At 39.8% G+C, this 18513-nt stretch overlaps 1 protein-coding gene across 1 annotated transcript in view; it reads left to right on the forward strand.

Moving 5' to 3' along the window:
* The first annotated feature begins 628 nt into the window (after window positions 1-628).
* LOC117304489 (coiled-coil and C2 domain-containing protein 1-like) overlaps window positions 629-18513 on the forward strand; it is a 47635-nt gene continuing 29750 nt past the window's right edge. Inside the window, exons 1-15 of the mRNA XM_033788984.1 lie at window positions 629-805; window positions 2895-3054; window positions 3706-3803; window positions 4867-5016; window positions 5975-6100; window positions 6760-6979; window positions 7397-7509; window positions 8376-8463; window positions 8701-8948; window positions 9623-9944; window positions 10849-10979; window positions 12919-12975; window positions 13664-13810; window positions 15456-15514; window positions 17301-17417. Coding sequence (XP_033644875.1) covers window positions 746-805; window positions 2895-3054; window positions 3706-3803; window positions 4867-5016; window positions 5975-6100; window positions 6760-6979; window positions 7397-7509; window positions 8376-8463; window positions 8701-8948; window positions 9623-9944; window positions 10849-10979; window positions 12919-12975; window positions 13664-13810; window positions 15456-15514; window positions 17301-17417 — 2096 coding nt within the window. The 5' untranslated portion in view covers window positions 629-745. The remainder of the gene's footprint in view (window positions 806-2894; window positions 3055-3705; window positions 3804-4866; window positions 5017-5974; window positions 6101-6759; window positions 6980-7396; window positions 7510-8375; window positions 8464-8700; window positions 8949-9622; window positions 9945-10848; window positions 10980-12918; window positions 12976-13663; window positions 13811-15455; window positions 15515-17300; window positions 17418-18513) is intronic.

Consider the following 18513-nt stretch of genomic DNA (forward strand, 5'->3'; position numbering starts at 1 on the left):
GATAGATAATTTAAAAGTAGAATATAATGTACCACAAAAAAACGAAAACTAATGGTGACAATTTATTTAAACCGGCAGGCAGACCTTGTGTTAAATCAACCACACTAATATTTTTGTTTAATTAATGTATAAATCTAGTGCTACTTGCATTATTAAATATTGCTTCAATGTATATTTCAATTTAAAAGAAACGGGAAATAAATACATCAATTATATTTTTATGAAATTAAAGCAGGATGAAAGCATTCAAGCAAATATTTTGAAGCAAAGTGCCTGTTTCTTGAAAAGTGAAGAGTAACTTGTTTTATTCTCCATGAAAAAAGTGTAAATTAAACAAACATGACAATTTTCTATTATGTTACTTTTACCGATGTACTTCAAATAGGATAACTTTCCGTATGGCACCACCACTTTTTCACTCATTTTTACAAAAAGGGATATATCAATCAGGTAAATAAGATACTATATTATTTTATTTCGAATGAAAAAGTGGTGGCGCCATACGGAAACTTTTCCAGACACGGACCACCAAACCACACCCATGACCCGCCCCTTTTCATCAAAACATTTTTCAACCTCTGTCGCTTGGTGGCGCTAATGTACATCCACCGTCCCGTGTGTATTTTGTGTGTTACAGTGTTTGTGTTCATTTTGTAATTTGTGTCATGAAAAAGTGAGTCATTTATTTCCATAACTTCTGGGTCCATATATTCAGTTAACTCATCAATTCTTGAGAAAACTAAACATGTTTGGCGGTGGTAAGAAGAAGAAATCGAATGCTGAGGCCCAACAACCCACGGGACAAGTGAGTAAATCCCGTCTATTTTGACAAAATTTACCGACATTTTTGAGTGACTTCTCTTTTTGCATGAATCCTGATGATCACGTGTGGGCGGTCCTACCATGGAGCTTGCTCCATGATCCTACTACCTGCCGCCGACTTGCCGTCAACTCGCCGTCAACTCATTTTCGTGCCGTCAACTCATTAAATTTACATGAAAAATGTATAAAAGGGGCACGGAAGTGTTAAGTCTGGGGTAAATTACATATTTCTCATGGTTTTCGGTACCCAAAATTCATTCACAAAAACGACTTTGTGATGATTAAAGAAAAGTACTAATCATTATTGACATCTTGGGCCAAGACTAATCAATGTGAAAAATCAAGGGGGGCTGGTCATCTCGCCACCTAGCAAGCTCGCCACCTAGCAAGCTCGCCACCAACAAAGTCGCCCCCTGCAAAGTCGCCCCCCTGCAAAGTCGCCCCCCTGCAAAGTCTCCAAGTCGCCCCCTCACCGGCTCGCCCCGAGTTGTTACAAAGTCGCCCCCTGACAATGTCGCCCCCTAGCAAAGTCGCCCCCTGACAATGTCGCCCCAAGCCAATGTCGCCCCCCTAGCAAAGTCGCCCCCAGAAAATAGTTAAGGGTTAGGGTTAGGGTTAGGGTTAGGGTTAGGGTTACGGTTAGACCTTCCACAAGAACATTACTTCATACAGAATTTTTTCTGAAAATGTTTTAACTATATTTTTTTTACCATAACTATTGTAGCCTTAATTATTTTCTGAACAACATCTGGGGGCGACTTTGCTAGGGGGCGACATTGTTTGGGACGACATTGCCAGGGGGGCGACTTTGTTTCAACCCGGGGCGAGCGGCGTAGGAGGTGGACTTTGCAGGGGGCGACTTTGTTGGTGGCGAGCTTGTCAGGTGGCGAGATGACCAGCATTCAAAGCAAGGTGGCGGCCGATGGTTTTGCTGCTTCTTTTTTTCGAGAAAATATTTTCGTGAGAAAAAACTCAATTTTTATTCCTAAATATGATCTAAAACTTACGCGAATTCTCTTGAGCTGACACTTTACAGTTCTATGCTTCTTTTGACGATTTTAAATGAATATTGGTGGAGTTGACGGCGAGTTGACGGCGCAAGTGAGTTGATGGCGAGTTGACGGCAAGTAGTAGGACCCATCATGGGTACCGGTCACTTCGCCCCTTCACACTGACCTTGTAAACTTGGCACCCTGCAAACTCGGCACCTACATATACAACATCGGCACCTTCTACTTCTGCTTCGGTACTTGGCATAGTGCTTCAGTCAAGATGTAAATGCCATGTGCGGTGCCAAGTGTTGCAGGTGCATATGCCATTTATTATTTTATTTTACAGGATTACAATACACTATCTGATACTTCTAGAAACTGTATAAGGGTCCCCTGTGAGCCTTATTGGGGTCTCATATTTAGGGCCTCCTTAACGCTATACGTTTTTCAAATCGGCGTTGATGGGTGAAAGTTTTACGACCGTTAGCCAGCCAGAACTGAAGTTTCATGTGAACTGTACACCTAAACCTACTCAATATACATTCATAATGCTTGTATTTCCTTTTTGTCGAGTGAAAAAACATCGTAAAAAAAAATTTCTGCTCAGTACTCACTGTCAATGCACCTGTACTGATAGTGAAGTTTGTGTGCAGTACTTTAAAGCAATCACACAACATCGATAAACAGTATTGTCCAAAGGCCCACACTTCGTGTATCACAACTTATATATAAAATAACAAACCTGTGAAAATTTAGGCTCAATCAGTCATCGGAGTCGGGAGAAAATAACAGGAAAACCCACCCTTGTTTCCGCACGTTTCGCCGTGTCATGACATGTGTTTAAAACAAATCCGTTATTCTTAATAATTGTTTAAATGTTTTCTCAAAAAGTAAAGTATTTCATGGAATAATATTTCAAGAGAAGTCTTTCACCTTTACCTTCTGTAAACCCTGTAAGTTATTTGTAAATCCGTGAACTTTTAATTTTTGTTCTGTTCCGAAAGTGTCCAATGGCTTTAACAGATACAGAGATTACATTGAACTAATTTAAAAAACTAATCATTGTTGATTTCTACCCAGAACTCTGACTTGTTTGACCTATCTCATCTGAGTGGGTTAGTGGGTTTGCCAGGTCAAGATCAGGCTGAAGATGATTCTGCATTAGAGGCTGAGCTCGCAGCCTTAATGGCCGACGACAGCTCAACACCACACACATCTAAACAACCGCCTCGCAAGAAAGGTAAGCGTCATGTATAAATCATCCCACTTTATGGTTGTTAACCTTGCCAATGTGTTAAGAGCATGTTTGAAAGATAAACTCAAATCAAAAGTTGGCAATGTTTTTAAAGTTAGGGGAGTGGCATAACTTTTTCAACTATGGATTTTTATTACCAATTTCCCTCCTATTAAATTTAAATTATGTTGTTCTTGTAAATTATTGTAAAACTGATTGAACTGTAATTCAGCCTTTGTGCTGCAAGGACATTTTTTTCAATAACCATATTTATATCTAGTAGATGGATAAAATGGTTTATAAATAGAAAAAGATAGGTAGATAGGTATTTATTTCTATTTATGGTGAGATGTTAACTTTCGATGCTATGGTTCTGACGCAAACTAAGAAATAAAAAAATAAAAAAACTACTTAGAAATAGTTTTGGTTAGGAGATTAGGTACCATACAAAAGTTTTTGAATATAACAGGGAAAGAAAAATCCCCCCAAATCCCCTAGATAAGGGAAGAAATTAATGGTTGGTGGTTGGCAACTGAATGAAGCTCGTTTTCCGCTGTACATTGTCCATCAATCTGGTCATTACCATGCAGTGAAGACCGTCTTCCCACACTGTTATTCCTTTTAATTATTTTTCAATTCATCTATTTTGTTCATCAGTGCCTTTGTCTCAGATTGATCAACTAGCTGCAGAAGCGATGAAGAGCGTTGAAGACGATGAGGTGACGGAAGATGACATGGAAAACCCTGACCTTTTGGTAAATAATAAGGGAATAAATATGTGCTTGGCCGTTTTTAAACACTCTGTTTAATACTGGTTGCAGTCTGGATGCGATAATTACCCGAGCCAGAGGCGAGGGTAATTAATTATCAGCATCCAGACTGCAACCGGTTTTAAACAGAGTGTTTAATACCGGCCAAGCACATTTCGATTCCCATTCTTAAATACTTTTTCAGTCATAAAACATCAAAATTGTTTGGTCCAAAAATTATAATTGTTCAATGATTTCTTTCAACAAAACACCCCTCCAGCTATGAAATGGTAAGGCCCTCTGGTAAAAACTCCTTATAAGGAGATTGGCGTGCATGTCGCGCTTATCGCGTGATGTGGCACAGGTGTTCCAGCCGTTGCTCTCAACCAATGGGAATTAATATACTGTCTTATAAGCACAGGTGCAAGCTCGCGTGTCACGCCCATGTTTAAACACTTTTGGCCATGTCTTTATCAGCTGTTTAAAACACATCCGCGTGACATACTCTCAACCAATCAGAATAGATAAACTGTGTTAGGTATTTATGAATAAGGGAATAAAAAGTTAGTGATAAGGTCTTAAATGGCCGTTTAAAATCTTGCAGGGTCATGGCAGTGCAAGCCCAAATTAATAAACTGTCCCAGGTATTTACAGTAATTTTATTACGTAATTCTCTGGGGTTTTCCTCAGGACGACATCTAAAATCGGAATATCCTTCGTTGTCTTCTCTCCATGGGGTACTTGGCCAGTATAATAAAGTTCCCTTTTCTGAGACATAAACCAGTTCAGGAATATGGATCACTACTTGCACTGTTTGAACAGAACTCCCAGTTGTAAGATCCAGGCTGAAAGTAAAATTTTCCAAGGTAATGGATGCCTTCCCAGCCGTAAATGAAATTTATGTAAAAATACACCACTAAATGAAACCTTAACATCAAGTAAAAATACACCACAAGTTGTTTTCAAAACAACTGCTACTCATTACAGAGATAATAGGATGGTTTCATCTGTAACTATAATTTATAGAATGCTGATTACTTTGTTTTTCTTACTTCATCAATTCCTCCAGGCTGAATTAGCGCTGCTATCTCAAGAAGATGACACGGATACCTTGAGGCCATCCCCTCAGGCATCCTCCAGAGTTTCCCCAAGACCTTCCCCAAGGCCATCTCCAAGACCTTCTCCTCAACCTTCACCAAGGAGCTCTCCAAACCCACAGGTTAGTCTGAAAATGAGACCAATATTCACCTTTTTTAATATAGTAGGATTATAGATTATGGGTGTCGTGGCTGAGCGGTTAAGAGCACCGAATTCAAACTCTGGTGTTTCTGATCAGCAGAGTGTGGGTTTGAATCCCCAGCCGGGACACTTGTGTCCTTAAGCAAGACACATAACCATTGCTTCGTCCTTTGGATGGGACGTAAAGCCGTTGGTCCCATGTGTTGTTTAAACACATGTAAAAGAACCCAGTGCACTTATCGAAAAGAGAAGGGGTTCGCCCCATTGTTCCTGGCTGGATTGGCAGCATATTGCGCCACAGCACCTCGTAAACCATTACATGGTGCTTAAGGATTAGGTCTTATATCTCAAAATTCGCCCCACTCCTTGCAGTAATAATACCTGGCGCTTTGTATCCTTTGGCAAAAGGCGCGTTATAAATACGGTTATTATTATTATTATTAATATTAATAGGCTGATTTGTACAAATAAAGAAAGATGCAATAAAAGTAACATGTGAATGTTTCAACTGAACTTTGGCCTAATTGTAATCCATCTTTTTTTTTACCGCGTGAGGACGCTCTAAAAAATATTGCTATATCTCTTCGATGGATATATTGATTCATAACCAAAGCAGTTATTAAAGACTGGAACTTTTACCACCCCCATATATTCTCTCCACCACGGACAGTAAGACTTTTAAAGGAGTCGTTATAACCTACCTCAAAAGCAACTAAAAACTACAGAAAATCCAATGTGAAAAACTGTGCAGACGATTTGCGTATACCCCTGGAAGTGATAACAAATATTGTTGTAAGCACCTGACGCGGTCAAATATTTGGCGGTTTGCCAACATAGATTTAATGGGAATTGTTCTGTCCATCATGATTGCCTCCTATGATTAACATTGGCTCCATAGTGACTCAACAATTGTGAATCTGTTTGTATTCACCAATTAGAGAAAGTCCGAGACTAACTTGCAGGCCGTCATTGAAGAACGACTCAGCAATTACCAACTAGCTGTGAAGAATGCAGAGGTCGCTGGGGAAAGTTCAAAGGTCAGGCGGTATGGGAGGGGTTTGAAGGTGAGTACTTGTTAATTTGCATACTAAAGGCCTGTCATGGAATAGTATACACATAATGAATGTTTATGAGTGCAATGGTGCGAATATGTTCATGAGTTGAAAGATGGAATGTTCTATTCAACGAGGCGGAGCCGAGTTGAATGGAACATTCCAGCTTTCAACGAATGAACATATTCGCACCATTGCACGAATGAAAAACATTCATTATTTGTTTTATAAAACATCCAAGTAGATCTTTGTCATTTTGATTGAAAGATACAACTTTCAAAACAAACAATTTCAACTGTAGAAGCCGAATGCTAGTAATTTTACTATGCCTTCTTGCAGTAACACCTGCTGCGTTACCAAAGACACGCGCACGCAGTGATGTTTTTACTCAGCTTTTTCGTTCCATCCGAAAAGTACCATTGCACGCTGGCAGCGTGCAATGGTACTTTTCGGATGGAACGAAAAAGCACGGTGAGTGACTCAGCGTGCAATGGTACTTTTATTTGCTATCACGTGACGGACAATCCTCCAATCAAATGGCAAGGATCTGCTTGGGTGTTATATAAAAATAGCTGTTAAGAGCACTTGACTCAAGCTCTGTTGTTTCTGATAAGCTAAGTGTGGGTATGGGTCCTAGTCTGATTATAACAAAGTTATTTTTATAATGGCAGACATTAAAAGACATGGATAAAAAACTCAAGCGAGGAGTGAAAATCGACGAGTCAGAAATCCCTCCTGTGGTTGCTGTCGGTCGGTCACATCCTTCAACATCTTCAGCCCCAGAACCTGCTCCACCTCCCAAACAGAGTGAAGTGGTCCAGCCACCCACTAGCTCCATTGAAACGACAAGCACAAGCCATTCACCAAAGAGGGATCGTTCTCCAGTAGGGGGTGAGTTGTCCACAAGTATTTTTGCAGCTTTGAACTGTCGAAAAGCATGATGGCCTAATTTTTGAAGGGGCACCAGGGCCAAGACTACAATCCCAGCCAAAATGCTTGGGCCACCCTTTCCCAACGTTATATACAACAATTCCCTGTGCACTTCCCATTCACATTAAACAGTTTGTCCCCACCGCCCCCGCCCCCCGCCCCTCGCTCAATGTTGACTGTAGCTCAGAACACAATCGGCAATTGGACACAACATTGAAAGGGGGCAGGGGGCCCAACGAGATATGGCCGGGAGTGTAGGGCCACAGAAGCCATGGTGAAATCTCGGGCGTGGGACGTCAAGATTAACACTGGCAAGTAATGAACAAAACTTTCATGCTCTGATGAAATTCTGAATGTTTGGTTGAATTCTGTTTTCAGATTCGCAAATGATGACGTTGAAACAAAGACAGCGAGAGTACAAAGTGGCAGCATTAGAAGCCAAACACGCTGGTAATCTTCAGGTTGCTGCAAATCATCTCAGAGTGGCCAAGGTAAACATTGATCTAATCCTTCTTTCTCTTTAGCCTCCTGATCCCACTCTCAGCTTATCTCTCCGTGATTCAAGCTACCCAACAATTAGTGCACGCCTTTGTCACCTCTCGTTTGAATTTCTGTAACGCACTACTGTATGGATTTCCAAAACATCTGCTCCATAAGCTGCAAAAGACACAAAACTCAGCTGCCCGTCTTGTTGTGCAAGCAAGCTGGTCAGCATCCATCACTCCGATACTTAAAGAACTTCACTGGCTGCCCATCAATGAGTGTATTCTTTACAAGATTCTCTTGCTGACCTGCAAGTCTTTGTCTGGTTTAGCACCGCAATATTTATCGTGCCATATCCAACATTTTGTTTCTGGAAGAGTCGGCCTCCGATCATTGACAGACATGAAACTGGTAGAGTTAAGAACGACTAGATAATGGGGGGATAGATCCTTTGCGGCAGCAGTCCCTTGTCTCTGGAACTCTTTACCACCATAGGTCATGCACCAGCATCAACATTTAAGAAACAGTTAAAAACTCATCTGATGGGAGTTGCTTTTAATTAATTTCCTTCAGGTTTTTTGGCGCCTTGAGCATTTTCAAACGATATGTGCGCCCTATAAATGTACATCATTATTATTATTATCTCTACATGACTACAAATCATCTGAGAGTTGCTATGAAGTGCAATGAATCTGAAAATGCTTTGTGCTATCGAAAGCTGCTGCACTGTTAACCAAGTAAGATTTCATTTCTGTTAATTTTAAGAGTGATTACCAAACGTAAACCTTTTGTACTTTCCCACATCACGCATTCACTGCCCTTCAGTATTTCATATCTGTATTTCAGATCAATTTATATTCTGCTATCTCCACAGCAATTTGACTCTGTTATTCAAGCCCTAGAAAAGGGAGATGAAGTTGATTTGAGCGGAATGCCGCCTCCTCCATCGTCAGCCCCTCAAGGTAAATAGACATATCAGGCAAACCTTAAAAGTTTCAAGTTTATGTTCACAGTATCAAGATCAGTCAATGATATGATAATGTACATTAACAAATATTACTAGAATCTACAAATAGAAAGTAAATATTCAGAAACACCAGAGTTTGAATTCGGTGCTCGTAACTGCTCGGCCACGACACTTCCAAGTAACCTTGTTATTTGACACTGCCACCTGACTACACTACATGTCCTATTCGTAGATGAACCAATGAGAGTTCCTCCGGCCAAACAGCTGAAGATTCAAGCACCTGAAATTGATGTCTCGGTCCCAGCTGGAAGCAGTGAGGTAGCCCCACCCCCCTCCTCCTCCTCCTCCTCAGATCCACCTGTACCTAGAAACACACTTGAGGCGCTACAGCAGCGTTGTGGAAGCTACAAGGTGTTGTTGGATAAGGCAACCACTGAAGGGAATGCGAGTAAATGCCGGAGGCTTGGAAGGATTACAAAGGTAGGAGTGATGGTACAGTAGAACCCTGCTACCTAATGAATAGGGTAGTCGGGTAAGCGTAGATTTAGATTAAGATTTGAAATGGTTTATTCAAAATATAGACCATTGCAGCCAAAGGATGAATTGGCTGACAGATAACAAATGTACACATTTCAAAGAGTAAAAAATACAAGAAAACAATCAAATTTGAAACGCCAATATTAAAAAACAAAATTGACAAAGATTGTTTAAAACTGTAGTGGTCCAAGAAGTATTAAATCGAAGCCGACTCCAAATTGGGACAATATTACACAGATAGTGGAATCTTTCCTCAGCTTGCACTTATGCGACCCTGGTTTGAATTCCGTTGGGAGCACAATGAGGATTGGGTTTTCAGTCCCTACTTCTCGTCTGCGTGGGTTTTCCCTGGAATAATTCTCTGGGGTTTTCCTCCCACATCTAAAACTGAAACTTCCTTCCTTGTCTTGTCTTCATTTGATCATGTCATTGGGTTCGTTGACTTGTATAGTGAGTGAGTTTGCTTCTCTGAGAGTCCTTGGAGTCACAACCCGACTGAATGAAATAAAGACAAAAATAAAAAAGTGGAGATCCATTGTCCGGCAGATGTTTTTGACTCAAGCAAGCAAATAATGAATATTGTTCTTATTTTGTGTCTTCTTTCTTGTTGTGTGAAGAGTTATCAAGATGCTATAAAGAAGGAGAAAGCAGGCCGACCTGTGGACTATGAGGAGCTGCCATCACTACCAGGATTCCATCCGATACCCCCAAGGGGTGCAGCTCCTAGAGCCCCTGGCCAGCCTTCCCAAGGACAGCCTTCTGCAGGACAGCCTCTACCAGGCCAGCCTCGTCCAGGGCAGCAATCTCCAGCCAAGGCATCTCCAGGTCAGCGATCCCCTGGCCAGCCATCCCCAGGCCAGTCTGCCGACCAGACAACACCAAAAGCAGCTGCAGCCTCTCCAAGAGCCAATTACCCTGTGCTTTCAAGACCCCCTTCAGGTATGGCTTCCCACTTGAAGTTTTATACTCATAATACTTACTTACTTAGCTGCTGAGAACTTGATGTCCCTTGGCCTCCTTGAAAAATCGTCCCCATTCAGGTCTATTTGTAGCTAAATTCTCTGCCTCATGAAGTGGAATAATGACATCTTCCTGGACTTGAGCCTTCCAGTGCAATGGTGGGCGTCCTTGTTGGCGTGGTGTTGAAATCAGTGTAATAGACCAGGTTAGGTAGCCTGTAGGCTGGCATTCTGATAACGTGGCCAAACCATGGCGTCGGGTCACTACGTCTGTAATTGTTGTTGTCATGTTAACCTGCGTATTTCTTGATTTATCATTTTGTCTCTTAATGAGACACCTAGTATCGAGCGGAGGTATTTCATCTAAAAGACTTCCAGTTTTTGTTTGGTGACTTCCAGTTTTTGTTTGGTTGCCTTGTTTTCATAATAACCAAGTGAAAAATGAGTATAAGTTAAATATGAATCAGAATCCACAATGAAATGTTTTTCTTAGAAACTGAAAATTTCTTTTTGCCAACGATTACTTTCAAGCCTCCCTCCAGGCATGGCTTCCCACTTGAAATGATATACTCATAATATAATCAAAAGGCTGTTAAGTGAAAAATGCTTATAAGTTTGAAAAAATGAATCAAAATCCACAGTTACAGTGTTTTTCTTATGAACCGAATGTTTCTTTTTGCCAACATTTACTTTGAAGACCACTCTTGATCAATAACCTCTGTTTACGAGGAGCTCCAAAATATGCAAATACAGTTTGATGAAATCCGTACAAACTGCACTTTATAGTCTTAAACCGATGACTTGTACATTTTTGTCACTTTGACTGACAAGTGTTGGACATTGTGGTCCAATTTGAAAAATTATTTACTTTTTTCTCTTTGCAGCAAAAGAAGCTCAGAATCTGAAGAACATGAGGATTCTTTTGGAGCGACAGAAACAGTTTAAGATACTTGCCATAAAAGCGAAGAAAGAAGGCGATATGGATGAAGCTATGAGATTTCTAAAAGAAGCCAAGGTATGTCTCGTTGTGTGGCAATACACTGCAATTCTCGTTTGTACTTGATTGTTGAAAAGCCATCTTGTTCCTTCTGGACACTATTTGTAATTATTCAAAGTAATTTTTAGCATAAAAATCTCACTTGGAGAGCTGTTGATAGTATAGACATTGTGAGAAATGGCTCCCTTAAAAAAACCCGGCTCATTTAAAATTAGTGTACGAAAATAGACTTGCAAGGTTTGCAAAGGAACACTTACTATCCATCATTATAAGACGAATAAATTTTGCTTGATACAGTATCTATCAACAATAACATTCATACAAGACAAAACAACAATGTAAAACACGAACAAATAAAGATGTGAAGGATAGCTCATTAAAGTCTGTCTTACTTTTTTTCACTTGTAGTCTTCATTTAAAATTAGTGTACAAAAATAGACTTGCAAGGTTAGCAATGGAACCCTTACTAACTTAAGTTATCACACAAGCGCGAGTGGAATACGGAAAAATATAGCGCTTCTGCTTCCCATATCCAACGAGGCCAAAGTATTTATCTTCAAGCAAACTTGGCGGGCGACATAGAGCACACAAGACGCAGGTAGTGATATTAGTCGTGCAATATAGGTTTATATAACCACTCCATTCTTCAAATCTGATTGGATGATTAGCGCGTACTTGAAGATTAATATCATTATAAGACTTGCACACAAAACAATACAACAATGTAAAAAAACAACATTAAGATCCGAAGGATAGCTCATTAAAGTCTATCACACTGTTCTTCACTTGTAGTCTTCATTTAAAATTAGTGTACGAAAATAGACTTGCAAGGGTTGCAAAGGAACACTTACTATCCGTCATTGCAAAGACAGAACTTGTTTGTTTAGATGATCTTACTGTAAAGGAAACCTGGCAAACTCCCACAAGGGATATAAACGCCAAGCTGGCAACAGCCAGTCACTCTCACACAAACATTGGTTTATTGTCTATGATTATGAATTGCACAAATAAAAAAAGTTGTGATTCAGTAACGAGATGACAATACTGAAATCAGCAGTTACATGTACATGTAGCTTTGTGGATTCGAACCCAGTACTTTGTAATTGCAAGTCTTGCAGTCTGACCACTGGACCACGGTGACTATTAGATTTAGGAGATTACATTGTAGATTGATACAGTTTCCATCAATAACAATATGCACCACTAGACAATACACAATGTAAAACAAGAACACATTGAGATGCAAAGGATAGCTCATTAAAGTCTGTCAAACTGCTCTTTGCAGTCTTCACTTGAAAATTAGTGACGAGAATAGACTTGCGAGGATTGCAAAGGAAGACTTACATGTAGTAATGACTGCGATAACACAGCATCTGCACTCTTGTGTATGTTGCAGTGTGTTCAATTCAAACGCATTGGTTCAGACGAAAGAATGATATTGTTGTAGGGAATTTTAGAGTGGACGAGTGTTTTCCCGCAAATGTTTGTACGGTTTTCATGCACTTTTAGTCTGCTTCATGCAAATACTGGATTCAGGGTTTTCTCAACCTTGTTTCCAAGGACAATCGATCTCACTGCGCTAGTTCCCAGCATTGATGAGTTGTGTGTGTTTTGTGACAGCACAAGATCCAGGCTCTGTGAGTCTTTTGTGAACATGTGATGTCGTTAACCACATCATCTTTACATTCTATTTGAAAACGCCCAGTGGTTTTTCTCTTCCTAATACACCGATCCATTAGGTTCCGCCCACGGCGCACGTGTTACGTGAGCCTCTCCAATGCCATTCTGCACAACTCTGCCGCGCGCCAAGAATAAGCGCACGTACGTCGGTCTTTATTTGTCGAACTTTTGGTTGTGCAATGGGTTGTGATTGGTCAATACGAAATGGGGCGGAGCTTAATGGATTGGTCTATTGTTCATCACAGCGGTAACTATATTTCTGTTTCTTATTTGACAGGGATTTGATTCTATGATAACAGCGAGCGAAAACGGACTACCAGTCAATATGGACACGGTAAGTTAGTTTATTTGTTTTAATTCGTTAAAAGAAAATCCGGTTCAGATATCTGGCCGTCGTTTAACAATGTGCATTGATGGGGTGTCGAGGCGGAGTGGTCTATGGGGTGCATTCAAGTGTTGTGATTTACAGAATTTGAATCCTGGCCAGTCAGTTGCAACACTTGTGTCCTTGAGCAAGGTAATTTATCATAATTGCTTCAGTCAACCCAGGAGTACAAAAGGGTACTGGCGACAGCTGGGAAGTAACCTGCAATGGATTGAAATATTCCCAGTCTTCAAATCCCGCTCTAATCAATCTTTCTCTGTTCAACCCCCCATCTGTAAGAAATAATGTTATGATGGACTTTTTCACATTAAATTGTCATAATCAGAAAACTCCATATAAGAATTTCTGAGTTTGGCCACAAAAACTTGGTTGGTATACATCGTTTTCACTGAGTGGTTGTGTTAATTAAATTTAATGGATGAGCAGTTAATCTGCCTGGGGCAGTCAGTAGCCCTACTGGTTTGTGCACGATCCAAGTAAGTCCACTGTTTGGAAAAGGAACTCCATGGAGATAACAGGTGTGAGTTGTCAGACGAAAATGATGTTGTTGTTTTAGCCTCTTACTTTAACAGAGATTTCCAGTAGTGTGTGCAAATGACCCAACAATTTATCATGACATAATTTCTTTCATTCCAAGATCCCAGATCTACCATTGCAGCGACAAAGCTCGGATGATTTTGAGGTTGTTTCTCCGACCGATGTACCAAATATCCCAGCAGAAGTCTTGGCAGACAAAGGGCAGCTATACACTCGGCTTATTACCTGCCTCGAGAAACAAATACAGGTGGGGGGACGTTTGAAGCTTTGCGTGGTGTGAATAATAGAAATTACCTATAACTAGTGTAACTTGCGGTTACAACCCTGGCGCAAACTTTGTTTTTGCTCTTTTTACCTTTCGAAAGTCTGATGAGCTGAAAATTACGGAATTATGTTAACCCCTTAACGCCGGTATTATCAGGCCTCAATGCCCGGCTTACACGCATGACTGCATAGCAGCCTTTGTTTGCCCACAGCTGTACCGGCCGCAGACTGCATTCCACGGCTTACCACATACACAGTCCACAGCATTCCGGACTAGATTAGCGGCCATAGCCGCCTTCCACCTTCAAGGGGTTAAGGAGAATGGGCGAGAAAGTGTAGATTCGTGAATAGAATGTACGAGCCGAAGGCGAGTACATTGTATTCACGAATCTACACTTTACAGTCTATTCTCTGACTTAAACTATTTCCCGCATCGGTTATGTAACAGTTTCAATGAATTTGGTTTCTCAATAGTAATAACACTAGTTAGTCTATCTAATTTCGTATATGTTAACAAACGACGGTTGGTCACATTTTATAAATATTTTACAACATTTGAGGCATTCTTTAGTGCTTGCAACTTTATCGAGTACAACGTCAATTTGCTCAGCTAACAATAAACTGTGTTACTAAAGTGATTTTTATAAACTGGAAAAAGTTTTTGTAAATTGAAAGATAACATATATTCAGCTAGCCAATGTTTTGTTGCACTTCATCCTATCTTTTAGTTTGGGTAGACATTAGTTTTCAAGTTGAAATATTGTAATGAAAGTACACACAACTGTAGATTCGTAACAGAGATAAGTGTAGATTCGTAAAAATAATCTATACTTTCAACAGTAGATTGACGTCACAGAAATAGTTTAAATATGTTTAACATGTCACATTACTAAAATATTTCTTTTATCATCTGTGCTCATGGTATCCCTTTGTAGAATAGTGTGAAAAAACACCATATTTTGTTGTGTGCACTTTTAGGGAGGAGGGAGGTTTGTATTGAAAAAGTAAAAAGAATTGTACTCTTGTGAAAATGTTAATATTTGTGAAATGCCGCTAAATGATTACACATGAAAATTATTCTTAAATACTTCCAACAGCAATGAGTTAAAGGCAGTGGACACTATTGGTAATTACTCAAAATAGTTATAAGCATCAAACCTTACTTGGTAACGAGTAATGGGGAGAGGTCGATAGTCTAAAACATTGTGAGAAATGGCTTCCTCTGAAGTGACGTAGTTTTCAAGAAAAAAGTAATTTTTCAAGAATTTGATTTCGAGACCTCAGAATAAGATTTTGAGGTCTCGAAATCAAGCATCTGAAAGCACACAACTTCGTGTGACAAGGGTGTTTTTCTTTCATTATTATCTTGCAACTTCGACAACCAATTGAGCTCAAATTTTCACAGATTTGTTATTTTGATAATATGTTGAGATACACCAAGTGAGAAGACTGGTCTTTGACAATTACTAAAAGTGTCCAGTGTCTTTAAGCTTGACTAGATTCTACCTCAGTTCCGCAAAGCAAAAGTTCATGATGTTTGATTTACGATTTCTCACCTATTGGGTGTGGTGTTTCTTGCTTTTAAACTCATAATGAATTACAGTTTGCCTTTGTCCTTTTGCTTACAGATTTGTGCCACCAATGAGAAGCAGTACTTACAACTGGGCAATCTTTCTACATCAAAAAAGTAACGCCGGCAATAACTCATTCATTCATATTCATTCATAATAATAATAATAATATGAAGCATTGATATAGCACTCTACGGAGAACAGAGCGCTTTACATGAGACTATGACAACAAAACAAAAGAAAAACAAACAAACTAGGATGGGTGGGGAAAAAGAAATGTCTTGAGGAGGCTTTTGAATACATTCATTTCTTTTATTTTTACCACAAAATACAGTGATACAATTTACATTATATTATGATGATTAAGGAAAAGATTAGTACACTAAGATTTTATGTGAGGATGGAGGTCTCCAAGAAGCATCAGCTTGTCGAGTAGAGACCCCACTCATAATACAATCACAAAACAGAAAACTACAATACAACAATATGAAAACACTATTACAACTACATTACAACTTGGATATTAGCATGGCTAGTATATAAAGTAAACTCATGGTTGGAATAAAGAAAGTCTTTATTCGAACCGCCTCTAGCTACCGGGCAATCTCGGTGGTCTAGTTGGTAAGACACTGCTCTAGAATTGCAAGGGTCGTGGGTTCGAATCCCACCCGAGTAAACATGCCTGTGATTTTTTTTACAGGACTCGGGGAAAGTACTGAGTATACAGTGCTACACACATCGGTGAATATGGGTAAAACCAAAAATTAAAGAAAGTCTGCTTATAAGGAATTCCACAGTTTATGTTTGACACTTTTTAGAAATAGTGTGGCACGAGCATATGGTTGATGAAAATCAGTACACTGCCTAGTGAAGTGAGAGTGAACATCACTCTCACAACTCGGGTATTGTCTTCTCATATTTCAAAGTTGTCCTTCCCTATCACCATACGCATCACTGTACGTATGAAATGCACAAGAAGGCACAGAGAGTAAGTTCGAGTGTGCACCGTGATTAACTAATAAAGGTCGACTTGCATCCAGGCTGGTCGACCATTGGTTGGCTACTGTGGTTGACCATTTGGAACCAGCCTTGTGACCATGGTTTCGTCACTGGTCCCAATAGCCTGTTCCGTGCTAACATGTGTAAAGCGCAGGGGGGAACCAGTGACACTAATGCGAAAAGGCGGAAGGCAATGGAAGTATTGAATACCATGGTACCGATGGTTGACTAGACTTCCAAAGGAGTCGTTCGAATGAGTGCGTCACTGCGCATGAATGTTAGTCGACTGTGCGCACTCAAACTTGCTCAGAGCTGTCAAGGGAACCAATGTGGAAGTGTCAGTGTCATGACCGAGGGGTTAAGAGCACCGAATTCAAGCTCTGCTCAGCAGAGTGTGGGATTGAATCCCGGATGTGACACTTGTGTCCTTAAAGGATTCGGGTACTTTTTCTAACACAAAACACAATGTCCACAGATTTACATCAAACTTACACCGTTTGAAGATAATGATAATACAAAGCTTACCTGAAAATGTTAGTTGCTGAGGTGCTGTAGTTTTTGAGAAATAAGTAAAACAATGTCATGAAAATACGTTTTTAAAAGCTAAAATAATTTTCTGATCGGGGAGACGAAAATTATTTTCATGACGTTGTTTTACTCATTTCTCAAAAACTACAGCTCCCCGAGCAACTAATATTTTCAGGGAAGCTTTACACTATCATTATCTTCAAACTACATGTATGTAAGTTTAGTGTAAGTCTGTAGACATTGTGTTTTTCGTTCTACAAAAAGTACATACACCCTTTAAGCAAGACACTTAATCACTGCTCCGTCCTTTGGATGATACATGATGCAGTAGGTTCCAATTTTTATATATATATATATATTTTTATTTTATTTTAGGTTTGGTGATATGAGACAGAGTTGTCAGCAAGATTTGGATCTTTTGAAAGTGGCTCGTTCTCACTCGGACCCTGTACCAAGGTTTCACTTTGAGTCCAGAACCATTCCAACAATCAGGTTTGTTCTCTCATCCAGTGTTTTAGAGACTTTATGGAGGAGCCCGGAGGTCCAATTCAGCTTTCTGATGCACTCTTTTTCCAATAGAGGGATGGCAATACGCGTCATCGACCGCCAACTTTGATGCATTAAAGGGAAGGTACACGTTTGGTAGTTGCTCAAAACAAATATTTACTTAAGAACTGACTTGGTAACGAGCATTGGTGAGCTGTTGATAGTATAAAACATTGTGAGAAGCGGCTCCCTCTGAAGTAACGTAGTTTTTGAGACAGAGGTAGTTTCTCACTAAAATAATAATAGACTTCTAGCTAGAAGTCTTTTATTCCTATCTGAAAGCACACAAAATGGCCAATAAGGGTGTTTTTTCTCTCATCATTTTCTCGCATCTTCGATGACCAATTTAGCTCAAATTGCCGCAAGTTTGTTATTTTGTGCATATGTTGGGATACACCAAGTGGGAAGACTGGTCTTTGACAATTACCAAAGGTGTACCTTCCCTTTAACAAGGGACAAGTGCATGCGTGTACGCACTCTGCGTGCACTTTTACCTTGTTAATACATCAAAGATGGCGGTCGATGATGCGAATTGCAATCCATCAATAGATGACCATTTGATTTCCTTTGTGCTCCTTTTATGTCCAAATCTCCCTTGCCTCCAGAATGTAGTTGTATTGTTTTGAATTGCCCTTTGTTTCCTTTTGAATTGTGTCCACCAGTTTTTGTTTTTTCTTTTTTAAAAGCTGCGTTCCCAATTCCTGTTTGTCTGTTTATATAAACTAATATTTTTATTAGTTAAATGTATATTTTATTGCATACCAAATTCTGTTAGTCTGTGACTTTTTATTTGGTGATGTATTTTTGAAACTAAACCAACTTTGAATTTGAATTGAATTGAATCGTTCATGGGTCAGTGACTCCTCCAGAGTGCTCGCTTGTTTGGCATTTCATTATCAAGCGCTAACATGCGATACCGAACGATTGCGTGCAGTTGTGTGTGATTGCTTGCGGAACTGGGTGTTTGAGGGTAACTATGAGTACCTCGTTTTTGCTTATTCTGCTCACTTTTTTTATAACTACCTTTAATCATCACTGTACA

The sequence above is a fragment of the Asterias rubens genome, chromosome 21 (assembly GCF_902459465.1).
Source record: "Asterias rubens chromosome 21, eAstRub1.3, whole genome shotgun sequence".
Classification (NCBI taxonomy): Eukaryota; Metazoa; Echinodermata; class Asteroidea; order Forcipulatida; family Asteriidae; genus Asterias; species Asterias rubens.